The sequence below is a fragment of the Dreissena polymorpha genome, chromosome 12 (assembly GCF_020536995.1).
Source record: "Dreissena polymorpha isolate Duluth1 chromosome 12, UMN_Dpol_1.0, whole genome shotgun sequence".
NCBI lineage: Eukaryota > Metazoa > Mollusca > Bivalvia > Myida > Dreissenidae > Dreissena > Dreissena polymorpha.
In genome coordinates this window covers 75,399,353-75,422,345 of record NC_068366.1, presented here as the reverse complement: position 1 = coordinate 75,422,345, position 22,993 = coordinate 75,399,353, and the positions used below count along the sequence as shown (strand labels likewise).

Here is a 22,993-nt window from a genome sequence, read left to right as displayed (position 1 = left end):
AATATCTTTTTAAAGATATTTCTTGTTATAGTTGATCGAGAATGTAACCCGCCTCCCAGTTTCGCTGAATGGGTCAAGTTCCCCACGGGTACTACTTCCCCGTACCCCCATTTTTGTTTCGTACCCATTTTTTTTCCGTTCCCATTTTTATTCGTACCCAATTTTTTTTCCTAACCAAATTTGTGTTCGTACCCATTTTGGGGGGGCATACTTTTTGTACCAAAAAAATTTCGTACCCATTTTTTTCGTACCAAAAATTTTCGTACCCACATACACAATTGTGGTGATGTAGATAAACTTAAAATGATGCTTTTATATCCATCCTCTTCAAAAGTATCGTCAGACCAGTACTGTCAGTACTTTCATTTTTGCTGTTTCCTCTGTTAATTTGTTTATATATAGTTGAGTATGAATACTCAATTCAGTGTGTACACGAACATACAACACTCTCACGAGTAATTTATTATTATCTTTATTTACAGTATTTTTCACGCATGTATGAATGTTTTATATTGATCACGATGAGCTGTTATATGCTTAAGTGAATAAAATATTTGTTCTGTTCTGATTATTAGCATAAATGCTTGCCACAGAATGACTTTGCTTATCAATGATGTCAATAGATGTACTAAACGGAGCATGCTTTACACAGCCGTTGTGATGTGTAAACTTTTTTTATATACAATTGCTTTATTTAAAACACACAAATACTAATTTGTATTCTTACTTGATTAAGATTTTGTTTCAAACACAACTGCTCTGCTTTATATCTGCTCGAAATATAATTCCGTAATTTCAAACACAGCTGACACATTGCGTGTACGCCTGGTGTATATTTTGTTGTAACACGCAAAACTGCTTAAATTGTGAGCATTTTCATCTTCATTTGCATAAACTGATTTTTACTGTGATTCAAAGTTAGTAAATTTCAAAAGAATTTTAATACCTTGAACCGAAACATATTTTCTGATTGATAAAATAATTTAATGCTGAAAATGTCCGAAAGCAACACATTCTCACCTATTAAACATTTCTAAGTCGGATGGATGCTTGTTGTGTTAGCCTATGTGAAGATTTATGTAACCGCTTTAAGATGTGTTTAACATAATACTATAAATAATAACGCAACAAGAATATGTTTCAACAAAGTGACATTTGTGTAAAATATATTAGTTATAATTATGAATGAAAATTAAAAACAGTCCATGTCACATCACTCAGGAAAACGAGTTGAAGATTTAAGGCAAATTTGAAATATCTACAACAATATATAATATACCGATACAGCCTTTTTGCACTTAAAAACTCAACCTCAAAAATAATATTAATAAAAGTAATTATATTAATTATTAATAATACATTAACATACATACACTCTCTCTCAAATGGCCTGAACACATTTTCCAATTTTGTCAATTTTCTTATATATTGGCAAAGGGAACACATAATGTGGGCGTAGGGGAAAAAAGTCCACTAGAGTTACACTATACTAAAATATTTTTAAATAATAATCTGACAAGATTTGCATAAAATTACATGTCAATTCCAACTTTTAAAGTATTATCTTGCACATAAATTAATATCAAATTAACTGAACGGCTTATATAAAAGTCTGAATTACAATAGACACAATAAATCATAATCTAAATGTATAATAATCTACATGTGTATTATAGCTAATAACATTGACATTGGCATTTATATGTACAAATAAATTAATCCCCAATTAAACATGCATGTGTATAATGCTTCCGAAATCTAATTACTATTCAATCATCATTTCCAACCTGTTATTAACCCATTTATGCCTAGTTGACTCTCCCATCCTTCTAAATTGGATCAATTTATTTCCAAAATTAGGGATGTCTAGTATAATAATTTCTATATTTAGAATATTTCTAACAGAAATTCCTTTTAGCAAACAGCGCAGACCCAGATGAGACACCGCATCATGCAGTGTCTCATCTGGCTCTACGCTGTTTGCCAAGGCCTTTTTTCTAGACGCTAGGCATAAATGGGTTGACTGACCAAACTTGCTCAATCATATTTAAAGCTACAACTACTTATAAGAAACTCAACTATAAATTTTTGCCCAGTCAAAACACTAGGTCAAATTAAGTTTATACATAGACGCATTGCAATAATTACGTCAAAAAATAATAATGAAAACTGAATAACCCAAACATAAATAAGGGGTAAACACATGGAATCAAATTACAAACATTTATGGAAATGTCCAGGTACAATTTAGCTGCACAATATAGTACATGTGAGTCATATATTATGGTATTAACACTGAAATGGGACATATACATTTGAAAGCTTAATTAATAGCAAAAAACAATTTTTTGTATGAAAATCCTTCCTACTATTGTCATGGTTGTTAACTAAGGTTTCTTTTCTTACAAAAGCCATGGGGTTTTGTCCAGCATAACACAATAATAAAAAAAGCATTTTTTGGCATTTTTAATTTTGCCATGTGGAAAACAATCAATTTAATATAACTGGTTTAATTTGGTATCCGAAGTTATCATTTTTATTGAATAGAATTTGATGATTTATTAATTATCAGATTATAATATTTATCTACCGGTAAGCAAGGGTTTTCAAAAAGATTTGCTTTAAAATAATAAGATGCAATTATGAAGTTCTATTCTAAATATTAAATTGGTCATACGGAGAGTGACGTTGCATCAAGACAGTGTTAGTTGTGATGAACAATGTTATATTTATGAAACAGATGAAAGTGAGTACTTTATCAATACACATTATATAATGAATAACAAATTATTTTTCGCAACACGTAATGCAAACAGGGAATAAACAGGTAACAAATATGATAATGGAAAAATTCTTGTTTAATAGAGGAAATATTCCAGAAGTTACTTTATCACAATGTTCCAAGGGAATTCCAGAGTAAATAACATCTACATGGAAATTAAGGACACAAAATACGATTTTTAACAAGCGCAGACATGCACAATTTTACATTTTTCAAAACAAAACATCAGAATTATAGTATCCACAGAAATTGTTAATAAGTTTTTTCGTCCATGTTATACATTTAATATAATAATATTGGAAAATTTATTAAACTTTTCATCAATGCATATTGTTATAGGCTAGTTTATATAAGAATAAATGTAAAAATAACATTGACTAGTGGCTTTGGTAACACATGCAAACCCATTCTGCAAGATCAACGTATCGTCTCAAAAGCGTGCAATTGATGGAAATCCATATTATTAACAAATCAAAATCACTTAAAACATAACTAACAATTTAACAACTACTGCAGCAGTATTTTTCCCACGAAATGCTAAGAATAAAATGACAAGATAAGATTAACTTAAATGTCTCTTTAAATACTTGCTAAAAAACTTTTCTTATTTATACTTTTTAAATTGACTAAGTTATTTCATAAGTCAAAAGTAAATAATAAGTGATTTCACTGTTAAATAAGAAACGCATATCAGTAATTTTATAGTTAATTCGATGTTTCAAAAGGTAAATAAATTGTGGTAAAACATTATGAAATACATATTTTTCAATATTTCACTTTATGAACTATTTCATTGTTCTAGAATAAATACTGCCGACTGATTTTCAAAAAGTCTGGACTAAAATGTGTGAAATAATAAAACTATTCTGACATAATTATGTAATTATTCCTTTACAGCTCTTCAGTTGAATCATTAAAACCCTTTTAAGATGGGGCTAATCCAATATGTGAAACATTTATTTATATGATCACTAGTGAATATAAATTATACGCTTGTCCTATATTAATAAGATGTTTTCTTTGTATGAAGTTAAAGAAAGGGTGGGTAATTACAAGCCTCCTTTTGATATTGACACCTAGTAGATAAAATAATACACCACAATATTCTGACATCTAAAACTTTTATTACACATATCTATTGAAGTGACCGAACTCAGGTATAACAATTATGTCACAGTTGACAGAATGACATGTTTTGTTCATGACAGATATAAACACATTAATTGTCATAAATGTGTAGCATTGTACTTACATGTAGATACACAATAACAATTGCTATGTAATTTTGACAATCAACCGTCATTTATTTATAAACAAGTTCAATATTAATACAAAATTAACTTAATGCCATGTAACTGATTTAAGGTATTTTCTGAATGATAAAAAATTTACTGCAAAATGATAATACAGATATTAAATTGATATTAATCCTGAGGGACAAAATACTTGTTCAAGTATATGTAATTTCTGTTATCAGTTTAAAACAAAAAAACAACAACAACAGTTCAGCACATCTCATGTTCTGACAAGACTATGTACATAGACACACAAAATGCATGTTAGTTTACTTCAAGATTGAACAAATCTTGAGTAGTTAGGCATATATACATTCTTTTAAGAGGCCAGTTATAAACCATATTTACATAAACATCTATTGCTTTTATGTACTCAATGTCGCTGAGGTACATAACACATCCTTTTTAATACTGATACTTTAACCTCGAACAGGGTTAAATACATGTAATTCGACTCTCAATAGTAAAATCATATAGCAAGCAGTGAAATATGTATACGTGTAACACTACACTGATTATTAAGTCACAGATTTTTTTAAGTAAGGTCAGAACAGAATTATGGAAATACTATTAACATTAACCATTAGTTTCTTCTATCAACAATGTGACTCCTTTAATTTCTCTAAATTCTTCTTGGTTAAATTGAAGATTGCTTGGGAGGTTTAACATTATATAAAAACATTCCGCTGGACCAGTATATGAGAATTACAAAATCTCCTTTATTTGACTTGCTAGATGACCAATATATGTTAAGACACTGTCAATGATTTTTTTCTCTTAATAATAATCTCTAATAAAAAAGTGTTCAAAGAGTAAACCATAAACAATATCACTCGACATCAGAAATTAAAATAAAAAACACAAACATAAAGAAACAAATACCATCATAAATAAACAACATGACTAAACTGACCAAAATAAATAACAATATAAATGAAGGATTGCACATAATGTAAATAATTTATAAGTTAAGGAATATAACGATAACCACTGCACACGCATTGCCTTAAAGAGTTTGAGATTCTACCCCCTCTAGCTCGCGCCTACATCATCGGTTCTACTGCGCATCAACCGGAGTAACCAGAAATGAGACTGAAGTGGAGTCCTTCAACTTCTTCAGAACTGGCATCTGCACAATGGAGGTCACGAACACGCCATCCTCATTGCACTGCTTGATCTTAAATGTCTGCATCGTATAATTGTCACATCCATTCAGAGCCTCAGCATGCACGTTTAGAAGCGAAATGTTGGGCTTTCCAGTCACTGTCTGATCGTCTAAGAACCCATGTGTGGCTGTGACCTTTTGTGATGCGTGACATCTGAGCACGTGGCGCTGGAACTGTTTTCTAAATCGCGTGGAGAAGCTGCATGATGTGCACTTGTGACGGACATCGTTGCGATGGTTGTTCACGTGGAAACTGTGCCCGCGGATGTGGTCGCGACGGATATGCTGATGACATTCCAATGCAGTTCGGAAAGACTCGTTGCATGTCGTACACCGGTATTGCTTCTGCTGTAGCTCGCTAAGAGAATAGTCGCCATGAGCCTTGATCATGTGCTGACGTAGAACGCGACTCTTGCGGAATACCTTACGGCAGGACCTGCACGGGAATTTCTTGGTGTTGTGGTCAATGCCATGTACAGAACGTTCGTGAGATAATATGTTCGACAGCCACTTGCTCTTGTGGTTGCAGACAGAACAGCTGTACGATTTTTGCTTCACAGAGAATGTGAAGCGGGGTTTGAGGCCGTACTTTTTTAAGTTCCCTGAGAATAGACCTCCAGGATGGCTTGCTAGCTGGGGCTTACCATCTGTTTTAATTGTGACCTGAGCATTATGCTCTTGGATCATGTGAAGTTGCATCGACATCTCACTAGGGAATACAATACTGCATACTGAGCAGGTGCGTAGCTCCAAGGGTGCATATTGGCTGCTTCCCAAGTTGAAAGCCTTCTCCATGGTTGGTGACAAGGCCGTTAGCCCGGCATGATCCTTCAGAATGTGCTGCTTCAACCACTTAGTGCTCTTGAACTTTCGGTTGCAGAGATGGCATGTCTCAGTTTCAACGTTGTTAACGTTGTTGTACCGGTCATTGTCTGGCTTCATCTTTAAGTTTAATGCCTGGGGATACTGCATAAAGTGTTCTTCCGATCTGTTGGTGAACAATTTTGAGTTTTCAAGATTCAGCTTCGGACTCTGTAGGATCTTGTCATGACTCGAATCCATCGGATAGGAAGAATTGCTGGAGGTCTCAATATCCGATGTATTCGGTGACATGTTCTGACTAGCGCATGGTGAAAGGTCTTCTGGCAGGATTCCATGCTTATTTATTTTGTGGGTGCGTAGGAAATACTTATTACACAGTTCTTTATTGCACAATTCGCATGTTACCCGAGCAGAGTTCTGTGGTTCTCTTGGTTTCCCTGAACTACCAACAGAGCCGCTTTTAGATCTTCCACTGAAGCTATTGTTAAACAGACTAGAACTTGACGACAAATTCATGGGCTTCGTCTGTGCATACGGCGACATGTTCGACATAAAGTTTGATGGAAGCAGAGGGGTAGACAGAGCCAAGTGAGGGGCCATCGATGTCATTGAAGCCATCGAAGCCATTGATGCCATCGAAGCCATAGAAACCATCGAAGCCATAGAAACCATTGTTGGGGGCATAGACATAGGTAGAGCCATTGACTGGGACTGGCTCTCAGTTTTTGGCGGAATTCCATGAATATTCTGCTTGTGAGTGCGCAAGAAATATTTGCTGCAGAACTCTTTCTTGCAAATCTCACAATACGCCTCTGGATCCATGCCCATTTTCACCAGTTCCTCATTGGACGGTCGCTCTGCTGACTCGTTCAGACGATCCATTCCGGCTGCTGATCCCGGGCGGGGCATACTGGGCTCCTTATGGTCGGGTTTCAGGTTGAACGTCCTCGCAAAGCTGTTGAAGTCGATTCGGCTGCCAGCAGATGGACTGAAGTCAAGTTTCATCTGTGAACGCTCGCGCTCATTCTGCTGAATTGTTGTGCCAGGCTTAGGCGACTTTTCCTGAGACTGGAGGTCAACCCCATGCACTTTCATCTTATGCACTCGCAAGAAGTATTTATTGCACAGTTCCTTATTGCAAATGTCACATGTCACGCGATCAGCCAGTTTAGCAGCTACCATACTGCCAAACATAGTGGAGAACCCAGCAGCTTCGGTGTTTCTTTCCATTGCAGATATTTCCTCCGCTATCTTAGCACTGATGTGTTTTGGCAGCTCACCATTGTGCAGACGGAAAGCTTCTTCGGCAAGTTCAGCCTCATTGAATGGTTCATTGATCATGCCGTGGGCTTGAATGCGGTGAATTCTGTATGCATATTTGCTTGCAAACTCTTGATTGCACAGATTGCAGTGGGTCATGTAGTCAATCGGCTGACTGACTGGCGTAGTGGCTGCTTTAGGACTAGTATCAGGTTTATTTCCTTCATAATTGTCTTTTGCCTGTTCTTTTTCACTGGAACGGATTGCGTCTGAGGTATTTGCAGTTGCATCAACAGGTTTTGTGGGTAGGCTCATATTCATGGCCCCACCCATGGAGGGAGGCATCATTGGCTCGTCCATGAAAATTCCATGCTTGTTAGCCTTGTGGATCTTCAGGAAGTACTTATTGCAGAATTCTTTGCGACAAATATCGCAGAAGGCTTCTTGGCCGAGGACGCCCATTCCACGCAACAGATCGCTTGTGATTTGACCGTCAGGGGACATGAGGCCCATACGACGAAGGGCTTCATTGGGGTTGGCTCCGTCTGGAATGGGAATCCCAAGGTTGCGAAGAGCCTCTGCCGAAATAGACCCAGAAGAGGACGATGAGGTAGCAGACATGGACATGATTGACGAACCTGGAGAGATTGTCTTGGAATCACTGATGGATGGCAGTGACATTAAGGGGTTGTTCATGGAATAGGCAAGCGGTGAGCTCATTGGCATATGAGGCGGTCGTGACGGCATTGGACCGTGCTGGTTCATCAGAGATCCCGGGATCAGCATTGGTGGCAAGAATGGATTCAACACCATCACCCCAGGCATGTTAGGCATTCCTGGAAGGTTGGCAAGGGAATGAGGTATAAGCGGCAAATCTGAGGAAGAAGAAGTGGTTGGCAGCTTCATTTCAGAGTTTGGTGGTCGACCGCCCCGCTTCCCAGACATGGGGGTGTCGGGTGGAGCAATGCCGTGGACATCATTCTTGTGCTTCTTGAGGTAGTACTTATTGCAAAAATGCTTTTGGCAGATTTCGCAGAAGTCTTCCATGTCCTGCCCGCCATTTTTCTTGTCACCGTTTTCTGAGCCAGTTGTTGAAGAGGAATCAGATTTCGGCTTGGAAGGAGTCAGCATCAGTGGCGACGGAGATGAAGGTGGGGGCTTTACAGACGACCCCTGGCTCAATGGCTGGGATATCGGAGGGCAGTGGTCTGGTGATGAGGCGGGTAAGCTTGTGGGCGTAAGTTGAGGGGTGGGTGGCTTGGCTGGGAAACCATTTGTCTTCAAGGGAGGTAGATGATAATCCAGGCCTATCTTGAATGGTAAGCTGGAGTAGTCCTGAGGTAACACCATACTGGGCGGGAGCGAGTTAATGCTCTGTGGAAATGGAGAGGGACAGTTCTCATATATTCCATGCTTATTAGCTTTATGAGTCTTAAGGAAGTACTTGTTACAAAATTCCTTATCACACAGTTCGCAATAAGCGTCCGGATGGAAAATTCCCGACCGATCCTTTGGTTTTTCACCGTCACCTTGTTCACTGAATTCACCATCCACCATGTCATTCCCGTTCTTATCCACGTTATTTTCACCATCCATAGCATTGTTATTATGTCCATTAGGAATGAAAATGTTCTTCATGGAAAACTCGCTAGCCAGTCTGTGATACGCCGTCGGAAATGACGATGAGTCACGAATTGCCAGATTCATAGGAACCATATCCAAGTCAGTTTTATCAACACGCTCTCGCTCTTCAACATTTTCTGCATATTTATTCTCCTTTTCTTGCTCAAAATCGTTACTGTCCATGCTGTCACCATTTACAAACTCTTCATTCTGCAGAGGTGCTGTGTCTACAGTGGCCATTGGCATATCAGAGTCTTCATACGATACCCGTATAGGCTTGCTCTGTTTTCTCCGAGACGCTTTCATAGACATCAAATCCATCATGAAACCAACGTTTCGTATTGATTTACACAATTAATTGTCCATTCACTTAAGGAGTTTTTGTTTGGTAGATATTCAACAGAAATTGTCTTTACTCAGTTGACATCTTTGGCAACAAACCTGAAAATAGACAAAAAGATCGTTAAATAACTGAAGTTTTCGAAATGGTTTTCAGTTTACAAATGGACCAAATAGAAAAAAAATTCTGACCAAATAAATTAACTTACAACACAGCATAATATTTTTTTACAACATTAAACTGAGCAATATTTATGAATTGTCATGTTAACAATCACTTGTTCAACAAGTCACAATTAATGTGATTTGCTGTCCAGGCATTCTATTCCAGGAAAAGACACTATACTTTAAATGCCTATAGGTTAAATGTTCAAATACCAGTACAAGGGTTGAGGTTAAAACTGTTGTTTCTTCTACACATTCCTGTATAAGATACAATATTTTTGCGCTCAACCCTCGAAAAACACAAAAATATTGATGTTTGGAGTAGCTTTTTTTGCTTTTCAAATATAAGATGCACATACTGAAAACATATTTTTACTACTTTACCATCAATACAATATTCCAGTTTTTACTACTTTACCATCAATACAATATTCCAGTTTTAAGATGATAAACCACATCAATATCATATTAGAGTATAAAACAAAGATAAATGCCATCAACTAGTTATTCCACATTGGTTCATAAAAATTTGTGTACATTCAATGTGACTTAAAATGCATTCATATTTCTAGTAAACTTTGCTATAACAACACTTGACTTTTTATCTGCTGATGTGTTGATAACATTAGAAACATAAAAAACCTTTATAAAATAACATTTTTATCTACATTCATCACATTCAAATGATAATTTTAATGTCATTTTTCTAGTTTAAATTGTTACACATGAATGAAAGACCATTGAGAAATAGTCACCAAGACTATTAAACTTTTCTATTGGTTACGGTTCAACAAGTTTAAACTCATACCATATTATCACTGTAATTCAGAATCATAAAGCATTATGTAAAGCCGAGCTCTTTAAAGTTTTAAAGTTTTCAAGGAAGATATATATACATCAAATAGGAATGATTTATTTATTTTGAAGACTGCACAGAGACAAAAAGAGCTTCCTTTCGTTACAATCTGTTTGACCCTACCACTTTTGGATTTTCTGTCAAATAATAAATATACCTCTTCAGTTTAACAATTTACCAGTAGGAATAAAAATTGAAATAGATGCTTAAAACAAAAAAATCTTGTTAATCTTTTGATTAATCTTTAAACTCTTTATTTCTCGAATGTAACAAAAGCTCACCATGAGCACATTGTGCTCAGGTGAGCTAAAAAAAAAACTATTAAAAAATGAGACTCTTGATTAGTTAATGTTTATTCTAACCGCTCCAGAGATTTCAGTAGCGTTAAAAACCAGGTCATTGGTTATTCCATTACTGATCAATAACTGCATTTTTCTTTGAACAGTCAATCTAATTAAATCTATAGTTATTTAATATTTATTATTCCCAATTATCATGTTTATTTATTACAGCTGCAGTATATACAAACTTTTATTTGATGTTTCAATTAAGTTTTCAATTTTAATGTGAAATTTAACCATAAAATAATGTTTATGAGAATCAGTACACCCCGTAGTTACAAAAGGTGTGACAATGCCTGACTACAGCCGGCTGCTGAGGAGTGCGAGCTAACGCGGGATAACGCGAGATAACGCGAGATCTTGTGCAGTCTTGTTTACGGTGTTTCCATAATCTTTGATAGATATTTATATAAAACAACAAAGACAATATATCCTGATTTGAATAGTTTGTCTTAATATGATGTATTTTGCAAATTTAATTTTATAACATAATGCGTAGAATTTACGAAGGATTGGAAAACAACCGTGTCTGACTGTATCATGTCTAATAATAAACAGTATTGATCATTGACATTTCTTCAAGTGTCTATTGTATTCAGCTTTTCAAACAACACACCACTTTCATAACACTTTGTTTCAAGTACCATAATCTCTTCAATTTATTCACATTAAAGACAAAATCTATAATTACTTTTGTCATCAAAATATACATTATAATATTACTCCAAAATTTCAAACAATAAAAATATTTAATGCAATATAATGTTCACTGTTTTGTAATACAATATCCACGTTAAATGTTAATAAATAAACTGTATAAAATATTCTTCTTAAATATGGTTGTAACTCTAGTATCAATTAAGCACTACAATACTATCCTTCAACCTACCTTCATCCATAAAACACATATAATTTCAACATAATAACTTATTTATCTCTAAAAGGAAAAAGGCATTGCATCACTGTTACTTTACGTTGAACATTAACTTATATTTTAATGGCAGAAAGCCATTTGTGATTTTAATATAGTGTGAAAAGTATTGACACATGTCAAGTTGCTATGGTAACCAACTTTCTCGTAATTTTTATTTTTCAGAACTACAAGCTGCTGGACTGGCTGTATGCTTGACCACATGTCAAGTACAGATGTCAGATTACCAGCAGGGTGCCTGTACACACACTCATGACACCACAAATGAAACAAAGTGCACTTCTTTAACAGACATTAGAGTTTTGAGATGTTTTAGATAAAATAGTCTCAGAGTGCAGCATGCTTCAAACTTGAGTTATGTCATTTTAGTTCTTTCATATTTCCAATTTATTTAAATTAACTATTCTGGTTTTTAACTTGTTCAATGCCAACTTCAATGTGGAATACTTATATCATTGACAATATTAAATTTAATAAGTACAAAATAAATGTTCACTTAATTGAACAAATTTAAGTACAACTTTTAATAATATTAACACAGTAAAGTATCAAAATAAGTTATCTTTTAATTCATATAAATAATAAGAATTTAATTAGTTTCTTATTATAATTGAACAAACTTAAAAATAAACACCAGTAAGTTTTGAGTCATAAAAAGTGTTCTTACATTGTACACACAATCTCCATAATTCCATCCAATGTCCAACAGTTAACAAAATCATATCAACAGCAATTTTTCACAACAAAACCCAGTGAAGACTGCATAAAAACTGAGCACCAAATTTCCAATGTTCTCAGAACTGACCAACCCTAGAGTTTCTAATAATAATCATACATAGAGAGAAAACTACAGCACCAATATCTCTGACTTGGAATGGAAACATGCTTGGTATTGAATTTTAATTGACCATTGCCATGGAAACACACTGACCAGGGAAGATTAGCAATTTTTAGCTCAATTTTCATTACAAGGGAATTATGTTCTATCTGGAACCTATTGGTTGGACTTGGAAGGGGGGGAGCTGTTTACTCATTAACTAACAAACTGTGTCTAGTATCTTCTAGTTACTTGTATTAAATAACACCTAGTTACTTTATACAATGACTTGAAGTACTGTTATTTGTTAAACACCATTTGATGTAAGGTAAGAAATTACTATCAGAAAAGAAAATGAATACCATCAGAAAACTTTCTTATATGAATTATTATTTTAATAAAATGTTGTTCTTGTAAAAAGCGATTTTTTTGGCGAAGTTCATTTTTTAACAAAAAAGGTTTGTCCAGGCAAATACAAAACAAACAACATCCAACAGATACTTTCAACATTACAAGTGATTTAAATTAAAGACACCCGAGACCTAAGGGTATCAATTTTAAATGATTAAATAAAATTCAGCAAAATTGATCTAAATCATTTAACCACATCATTACACAGGCAAACCCGCCTATTCCAGTCCAAACAGGGAACAAATTATACATCATGCTTACAAAAAACACAATCCAATGAGGTTAAATTAGCTATAATGATGGCCACCGATCAATATTTTTTCCAATAGATTCTGTCACTCACTCATGAATTTCAAAATCACTGATAATAGACGCCACATAACAAGACCAAATTAATATCGTCCATTTTCACAGTTTGTCCCCAAGTATTTCTGACATGGTGCGACTTCCAAACAAAGGACGAGAGTGACGATCATTATGCCCGCATTCTCTGGTCAATATCACGAGAAATAGCCGGCACACGCCTTCCTTTTGTTCCCTGATGGTTGGAAATTTAAATTTTCAAACGTTCTTAAGCTTGTGACCAAAAAAATGGTGGACAGTTGTCATATTATGCATTATCTTTTCTTAATTAATTTAATTGTTGAAGCTGCTTTGATGATTTATGACAAAAAAAATAGTTTGGTTATTTTTGAATGTTCACACAGCTTCTAAAGCTCATGAACAAATAAAGAGTGACCTGTCATTGTAATGGTTAGATTTTACATTTAAACAGTTAAATCATGATCACAAATTAATTTAGTTTATTCACATATTAATAGGCAGTTAATAAAATCTAAAGTTTAAGATATACTTGCATTCTTTTGCTCATTAACAAAGTGTTTGTCCACAGACTACACTTGGGCGAAGTCCTAAAGTCTAATAGGACTTGAACTGTTAAAAAATGTATTGTCACAAACAGTAAGGAATTTACATTTTGCATGTTTAAATATCCAGTTTAAAGCAAGCGACTATATTTTCCAATTTAGCCATAGACAAACTTAATAGCTGAAACATTCATTTTGTGTTGGACATTAAACTGATTTTTTCTGTAAAATCAATTTTCTCACTTTGAAGGCAATTTGATTAAACTGACTTGATTCTTTATAAAAAAGAGTTTTAATTGAAAGTTGGCATCTGACTTTTAACAGAGAAAGTTTTTCTATAAGCTACCGAGAAGAAAATTGACATTTATGACACCGATATTTTCTTTTCAATTGTTAAAATATATTAAAAAGTGAAATATTAATGTAAAACAGTCTCATATTCAATGGTCTATTCAATATTCTAGCTGAAAGCGTTCATTTAACATAATTTGAATTTCCTTCAATTACTTTAATTTGCTTTTCTATATAAATCTAGATTATAAAGTGAAATTTATTGGATTGAAATTTGACTTGCTAATCATTAATGCATGAAAAATGTATCTGATTCACAATCTGTATTAGGTTTCACATTAAAATTCACAACTGAATACCACAGATCAAGTTGTGAATAAAAAAGACTTGAAAATCATAGTTTAGCATATATTTTGCAAATACTTTTAAAAACGTGTAATGTAAGCCTTCTTCCACTATAATATTCTTGATACTTATCCAAAATTTAAATTTAAAACATGTACATGTAGTAATAATTTGGGGTCCAATATCATTTATATCACTCTAGGCCAAAAAAAAGCACATACTTTAGATTCTGGACACTGATTATCATTATATAAGGATCCCACTCCATAAAAAGTTTCACAATAAAAGCATAAGCAAAATAAAATAGTGACCCTAAATTAACACCCGTAAGAGTCCCTACTACCAATATACTAACTTATTTTATTAACTAGGTTATGATGTTATAATCATTTTAATCAAATCTCAAAACACATAAACAAATTCTAAATATTTCACGAGTTTTAATTGCTTTAACATGAAATTCTGCAATTAAAACAAATCCCATTTGGAAAGTAAAACATTAACAGGGTCAGCAGCCAGTAAGCATTTTGCATCTGGATTAAATGGCTGCAGGTTCCATGCACTGACCTCAGGTCAATATTTGACTCATCTCTCTTATCCATCAGGCAATATCCATGTAATTACAAGCAGGGCCTGAATCAGAAACTGACCAAAGCCATTACTTGCAGGAGCTTTTAATGGCCGAAATCTTGGAATTCATACAAATTCTTGAAAGTTTGATGCATTGTCCGCAATATTTGTATAATTATATTCTATCAGCCTACTAGGCCTGTGTATTAGCAATGATAATTAACCACATGTGTCGACTGTTTCCAACTAATTTTCAGTATCAACAGTAAGTAAATTCTTTAGCACCAGTCTAACGGACTAAATGCTACCAAAGCTGAGACATTTACCTAAAGTGGAAAAAAACAACTACAACAGAACAATCCCAGATTTTGTAAGTATTTTTTAGTCAAAATTGTGGTTAGTTAAAGGAATCCGTACAATTAATACTACTTAAAATGCTTTTAATTTTTGAGACAACAGTGTCAGATAATGGGAATTTTCATCTAACGAATAAATTTCTTGAATAGTCAAATTATATGGATGAACACCATTTAAATACAAAATTCAAACAGTTTGATAAAACACCAGTTGATGTAATTTGCTTAAATAGATAACATTGTAGCATGCTTTCCTGTCCAAGATTTAACATGACAAGACAAATCCCATTTTGTTGAAACCAAATCCTTTACCAAAGCAACGCAAACAAATCTACATATGAGAACTGCAACAACAACAACAACAACAGTATGTCTGAAGTCGTCAAGAACAACAAAAGAACAATAACAGGCGTAAAAATTGCGTGTCTTAGTAACAAAGCAATTATCCTAGCTCAATTATGCACATGTGACAATGTACCAAAATGTGGCTTTAGTCACTTTCACGTGCAACGGGCTGAGATGAAGAGCTTAATTACAAAACAGAGTGTTACATGGCTAAATAAAGTTCAAGTGGCCATCTTGTTTTCAAGAGGTTTTACATTATAATATGTTCTTGAAACACAACATCAAAAGTTATATTCTTAATTTATGATCTTTTAATATCACTTAAGTTAAGAAAGAAAATGTTTCGGAAAGACAAACTCTTCTCCCAAGATGCAATCTGCCTATTTAATACATGTATAACATTCAAACACATTTGTACATGAATTGCCACAATCATGAAAATACTTAAAAATAACAATGGATGTATATATATATATAATAAGTGATTCATTAATCAAATTGCAATGTTTTAAAAAAGTTTTTTCTCTCTCTTTTATTGCCAATAATCAAATAATGGAAACAAGAAATTCAGGAATGAAAAATAAAAACATACACAGATGTTTATAACTTCTTTTTTGAAAATATTAATTAATGTTTTATGTGTATAAATCTCATTAGTTTTTAATATTTTAATATAAAAAATGCAGTGGATTAAAAATCAAAACAAAAAGTACCTTAATGTTGTTATATTTTCATGCCAGCAGCTGCATATTTAAACCACTTAAATCCAAACTGCCTTTAAACTTTATACAGAATGCAAAAGCTCCCACTGCTGGTTGCAGCATCCCCACAATGAATGCAGCTTTTAAATCCAAGAAAACAATGTATGCAAATTTTAATCATAACACTATTTCTATAGTTTGCTCCTTTTTGTTGGAAATTTAACAAGTTTTACACCGACAACTTTTTTCTTTATTCAGCCAGCACAGTCGACAGATGTGCACTTTTTGCAATCATGAAAACTTGTGCTGCAAATTCTCAAAGCCTTTTACAATGCCAATTGCAAAATTGATGAACAAAAAGAGACCATTAAATGTGTGAATTGAAACGTTTAATACACTTGCCATTTGTATGAACAAATAATTTATCAATTCAGATTTTAAAACTTCTTTCTTCATTTTTTTCCCACTATTAAATTGCATTTGAGAGTAGAAGTTAATTTCTTGAAATATACAGTATTTCTAACAATAATAAAACTCTATTTGAATGTTTCACCTGGTAGATGGTGAAGTCCATCTTATTTGAAATTCATGAAAAAAATTAATTGAAGTTACATTTTTTAAGATGTAAGATATATAATTGTATTTACCTGTTTTTGAAGAAATTCGCATGAATACCTTAATCTCTATTTCACTTATTTAGGAACTTAAAATCCTATAATGAATTCAAAATGCTTTCAAAAAGGGTTTAAATTTTTATGAATTTTAATACATTCGAAAAATGATACACATTTTTCAGCTGGCTAGGTAAACATGAAATTCAAGTTTATGTAAAATATGTGTCGACCATCATATACTGGCAGATGGATAAGTTTTTGTCAAGCATGATAGATTATTATTTTAGAGACCTATTTATTCTACAGTTATCTCCATTTCTTAAAAACTGTATTAATTCAACTACATATTTTTGACAAATATCATAATTATCCTTCATTAATCAAGTTGTGCAAACAGTTATAATTACTTTTAGTATTTCAATTTAAATACCAAAACGTAACTCTCGCAACTGAGAAAATTGTAATGTATGTAGTTAATTTATTACTTAATTTTAACTTATTACTTAATCTTAAAGGGATCTTTTCACGGTTTGGTAAATTGACAAAATTGAAAAAAGTTGTTTCAGATTCTTAAATTTTCGTTTTAGTTATGATATTTGTGAGGAAACACTATTACTGAACATTTACCATAGTCCAATATAGCCATTATATGTATCTTTTGACTATTTGAAAACCTAAAAATTATAAAGCGTTGCAACGCGAAACGATTGAATAATTTGGAGAGTTCTGTTGTTGTTTAAATTTACGAAACTACGAAGATTGCTTATATAAGGTATAAATACTTAAACTGCGTATACTCGGCGGAAGAGCTCAGAGGGCTTATGCGTTTTTACTTCAGACTTACTCCAGGACTCGGGGGGGGTCACTGGTTAGAGCCCTGGTACCAGCTACTTTTTTTTTCCTTTTTTTAATTTTATTCTTGATTTTTTACATGAGCTTTTAAGATCCAATGTTTACATTTATCAATATAAAGCATTTAATGACAAACTTCAAAATATGCCAAAATCTGTGAAAAGGCCCCTTTAAGTACTGAAACTGCAAAAAAGAAACAAAATTATAATATTTTAAAATCAATACACAAACACTACAAACCAACACCAGTTGTCTTAAATGCTCACTAAAGTCTTGTAACATATGTACCTTAATGCCATAAAAATTGCCATAAATAAAATATGAACACTTACTGATAAACAATTCAGCCTATTCCATACCAGAACATAAAACCAGGAGAAATAATTCATAATTCATGGAAAAACAGATGGCTTGATTCAAGCAGTATCAATGTTTATACATTGGTCAGTCCACTGCCTATGAAATATACACTATTTTGAGACTGGCATCCCCATCTGAATTTTCACAGATAATTATTGATATACTAATTGCCCCATCTGGCTGGATAAAATCACAAAGTTTTGTAACACATACCTCAGGTATAACATTCAGTCAGCCTTAGCAATGATTCAATTGAACCATATGGATTAAAATTTGGAATAGCCCAGGGCACTTTAAAGAGAATTTATTATTATTTTTCTGATTTTATCAAATCGAAAACACAGTTACGAAGATCATAATGCTCAAAAGAAGACATTTTTAACTTAATTTGTCAAATTTGAGGGGTAAAGCCATTGGATTAGCACAAATCTGTTAATAAAAACATACCTGGTATTTCTGTGTTTTTATAACTATTTAAATTTAAGTATTTATAAAACTGGGATTAAGCATAAATGAAATCCAAAATAATCTTTTAACAACTGATTTAGACTGAATATTAGGTTTCAAACAATTGTTTGGGATTCAAACATAGAATAATTTATTTTGATTAAAACATACACTCGAACACCAAAAAAGTTTGTATTACCCTTGCAGCTAAGTTGTGTAATTATTCAGTTTCAAGTTCATCAACATTTGAAATGAAACAAAAACAATGACCAAGTTGAAGGTAAACTTTATTTCTTAAGTGAACTTACTCGATTACATATTTGATGTTAATTTTGATTGTTAAATAAAAACAATTCTGAACTTTTTTTGACTGTTGGACTTAAGTATAATTAATTTCTAAGATTTACTTACTACAAATATATCAGTAACATGTATAGTATTGTTCATACTAAAAACATGATGATTATTTTTTTTTTAAAGTGAAATGTAAAAATAACCACAATTAATGGGTGATTTTATGGTTACATTTGCACATCAGATTTTTTATATTATATTTTCTGAATGAACTACAGTTCTCGTTTGGCCAATAAAAGTCGCATTGATAAGATCATACAGAGCAGTTACATATCTCCTTTCCCCACCCACTTCCAAAGCAATGGGAAGTGCTGTCACTTATTAATAACCATCAAACAGATGAATGCTCTGATAGCTCTCCTACTGGGAGGCTGGTTGCCAAGGTGATCTCAAATTTCACACCATTTACTTTTCCAAATTCACCATCAGATCATCAAGAAAATCTTCATAATTTGACCAATGCCCAGCCTCTTGGCATTTCAGTTCTGGTTCTGTACTGACCAGGCATCCTCCAAATTGCATAACACCTTTCAACGAATCATATGGAATCCATTGTCCAGTAATTATTAGTAATGAAACACAGGCCCTTTCCAACAAAAGAAAATTTGTGAAGACCATGTTACTTTTGCAGTGCAGATTATCAGATAACAAAATGCCTAATCAACACTTTGTAAGCTTTGAATGGTTTTGCCACATGGATTATATTTAGGATAATTAGTAACTTAGTTTACATGTTACTAATGGTGAACAATGACACTAAAAGTATTTGGGTTTTGGGAATAATAATTTAAACCATTAATCATTTAAATAATTTAAAATAAAACAAAAACATAAGGACTTGTCTGCACTCATTCATCTGATAGTTTTACAATAAGGAATGTAATAAAATTGTACTTGTATATGTTTTTAATTTACAGATAATTACATAAAATGTTGCCATAAATGCTACATAATCTGTTTATCTTCTGACAAATTGTAAGTACATTTATGTCAATACTGACAAAGAAATTATCTTAAAAGGATACAGATTTAAACAGTTTCATTTTTAGAGTAACATTGAATAAATCAGCAACGCAAATATTGACAATTATTTAATATTATGTAATGAAGAAGGAAACAGTTTGGATTTAAGATTATTTCTTTATTAAAAATTTAACGATTTCTATAAGAAGATTAAATCATGCTTAAGAAAATCTCTATAACAAACAGATTTTTTTAATTATATGAAGTGGATCACAATGTAATTGCTGTACTATTTCTCAGCTCTTGAAATAAACTGAAAATTCTTGAAGTGCACTGAAACATTTCAAATATAAAAAATCGACAGATTAAATGTCAAGATATGTGTCCTTTAATTTTGTAGATAAGTTTTAATTTCACATGAATTATTAATGAGTTTGCATATACACATTCAGACTTTGATTATTCAAAACAATTTTATTTAAAATCTTGTAGTTAATATTCATACACATGCTGAGTTGCTAATAAATTCATGTTTTTAAAATTATTTAGATTTAAGTTATTTTTTTTTTACTTTGTTAACATTTTAACCATAAGCAGAAAATTGCTTGCAGCAAGAAGCAAACAGACTAACAAAAACAAAAGCACCAGTTTTTATTGGTGAGCTGCATGGTTTACAATAATGCCACATCATTTTCTCATTTCCACAGCTCTGATGTGTAAAATGATGTTACGAATGTCCTTTGACTGCTTCTGGTAATTTTATGACCCCTGGTTCTCATTAATAACTCAAATCCAGACTTTTGGAATCTAAGTTGCCTACTGTTAAGACGCCTTTGTGTAAACATTTGAACCGAAATCTATAATTAATTTCATATCGTGGAATTTTTGACACTGCTGCCATTAACTTCAAGAAATTGTGGGGATGAAAAATTCATCTTTCAGACAAAAGAGAGATTTAGAATGTTAAAATAATGATTTAGCCTTCCAGACAAAATGCTCATGTAGATGTGGTGAAGTTATTTATCAATTATGTTCCCATTTTAAAACACAAAATTTAGAAAATTGTCTTCTCTTCTGCTCAGAGGGTGTGTTGTATGAGTCACCTCCCCTAATAAGGAAAATCACTGGAGATGACTGAGTTACTCCCCTTGATCTGTGAATAATTATTGACAAAAGGTATCATAAATTCCAAAGACTTCATGCAGGAAACTTGTCACACATGTTTTTTTACAAAAAAAAGCTTAAAAAGATACAACTTTATTAGTATTTAAGCGTTAGCCTGTGTTTTAATAATAAAGTATAAATATATCAAATTGATCAAGATTTTTGGATTTTTTAATGAGCTTACTTATTTGAACAGTCTTAGATTGACATAAGTATTATTCAAAGAAGAAAGCAATAAATCTCAGTATTAATTGTTCCATAAAATTATGTGTTGGACACTAATAAAATAATGCATATTTTTTAATTATTGCAATTTAAAAGAGTTTTATATCCACATACACGCAGACATGAGAAATTAATGATGTACACAAATTTGTAAATAAATTTAATAAATAATTATCATTATTTAAAAACATAAACGTTCGTTATTTGAGAAAAAATATTTAATACTTGCCTTTGACACAGTCAGCAGATTTAATTTTTTAGTACATTTTCCAAAATATTTCAACTAAAACTGCAGTCAATTTTTGCACAAGTCATTCATTAAATTTGTTTAACAAAAGCTTACATTGAATTCACAATCATTTAAATTATGATATACAGTCAAGTTCCAATAAATCCGCCTACAACATGACACAGCAGAAAGCAGCTGTTAATGCAGCGCGAATAAACTAACAGCTATACTAAAGCTCCCTTTAATAATATCTATCTTTATTTCACAGTGAGTCCACTGTGTGTGACAGTGTGATATTGTTTACTGCTTTAGACAATTGCATGTATAAAATGACCTCTCCGAAAAAAGTTCAATTAACACTGTTATAATTTTGTACAGAATGACAGATGACAATGTCCAATAAGACGGTATCAATCACTTTTGACAACTTTGAAATGTTTTAATGTCCATGCATGCATACTTCAACTTTTGCTCACTCATATATGCCTTTTGATATCTCAATTAATGTTGTCCACACAAAAAATTGATGGCACACAGGAACTTTGTTTATCGGTGATTACAACCCATTTCATTAAATATTTAATGAACTGATATATTTAAGTGTAAATTATAGCTATTAGATACCATCCCCCTTACTCATCAACAAACTATAATTAATTAGTTAATTAAAATCAAGAGATACCAAAAAATTCTGCCTCATGAGTCAGAAATTAGTTATTTTGCCAGTTAAATGAGAAATGTTCTTCAAATTCCATTAAAGCAACATCACTTAATGACAATTTTTATAAATCAAAACAGAATGAATAATTGTAGCCATTTATCATATTAACACCAATTTAAAAAGTTCTAAAATTCAAAGCTCAGTAAAAAAAAGTTCTACATTTAAACTTAAGCTATTTAAAATCCTCCACTAATTTTATTTTTATTGTTGTTTTGAATTCTCTAAAATTTGAATGATTTTAAATTATTAAAATCACAAATACAACGCATACTTTGTAGTCAGATTTTGTAAGGGTAACTTCTGTAACTTTTTTAACACTCAATTAAAATATATAACCAATAAGTCAAGTATTCAAACAGTTATACGAAAAAAGTTAAACATTTTTTAAAGTATGCACTATCAATACAATATCAATATATTATTTATAAATACCTTATACAAAGATTCCAGATGCATTCCGCGTTCTGTCTTAGATTTCAAAACTTTCCAATGTTCATAACGTCGCGTTCATTAGTGGGAAAACGGATAATTTCCAACACTTCAACGCGCCTAATCCGTGCAAAACGTTCACCTTTACTACAGCGATTGTCTTTTCATTTATGACTGAGTATATGTAGCGAACATCCAGCGATACTAGCGACTAACTATTCTCAATTCATTCCAGTTTATGTAGATAACAAATATTCGCTCCTCTGCTACTTTACCAGATGTTTTAATCTATCCAGCTGGCATGCATACATTAAATAATTAAATCTCGCGTAGCTCCGCCTTTTTCGTTCGCAC

At 32.6% G+C, this 22,993-nt stretch overlaps 1 protein-coding gene across 1 annotated transcript; it reads right to left on the bottom strand.

The window, feature by feature from the left end:
• Positions 1 to 1,134: 1,134 nt before the first annotated feature.
• LOC127853976 (uncharacterized) lies at positions 1,135 to 22,899 on the bottom strand. Its single transcript, XM_052388869.1, has 2 exons — positions 22,643 to 22,899; positions 1,135 to 9,388 (listed from the first exon to the last, which is right to left on the bottom strand). The coding sequence occupies exon 2, from the start codon at positions 9,269 to 9,271 to the stop codon at positions 5,135 to 5,137; it is 4,137 nt and encodes a 1,378-aa protein (XP_052244829.1). The 5' UTR covers positions 9,272 to 9,388; positions 22,643 to 22,899; the 3' UTR covers positions 1,135 to 5,134.
• Between the last annotated feature and the right edge of the window lie 94 nt (positions 22,900 to 22,993).

What these genes read in the sequence shown, in the direction of transcription:
- LOC127853976 (XM_052388869.1), bottom strand. Translation starts at nt 9,271, where the DNA reads ATGATGGATTTGATGTCTATGAAAGCGTCTCGGAGAAAACAGAGCAAG.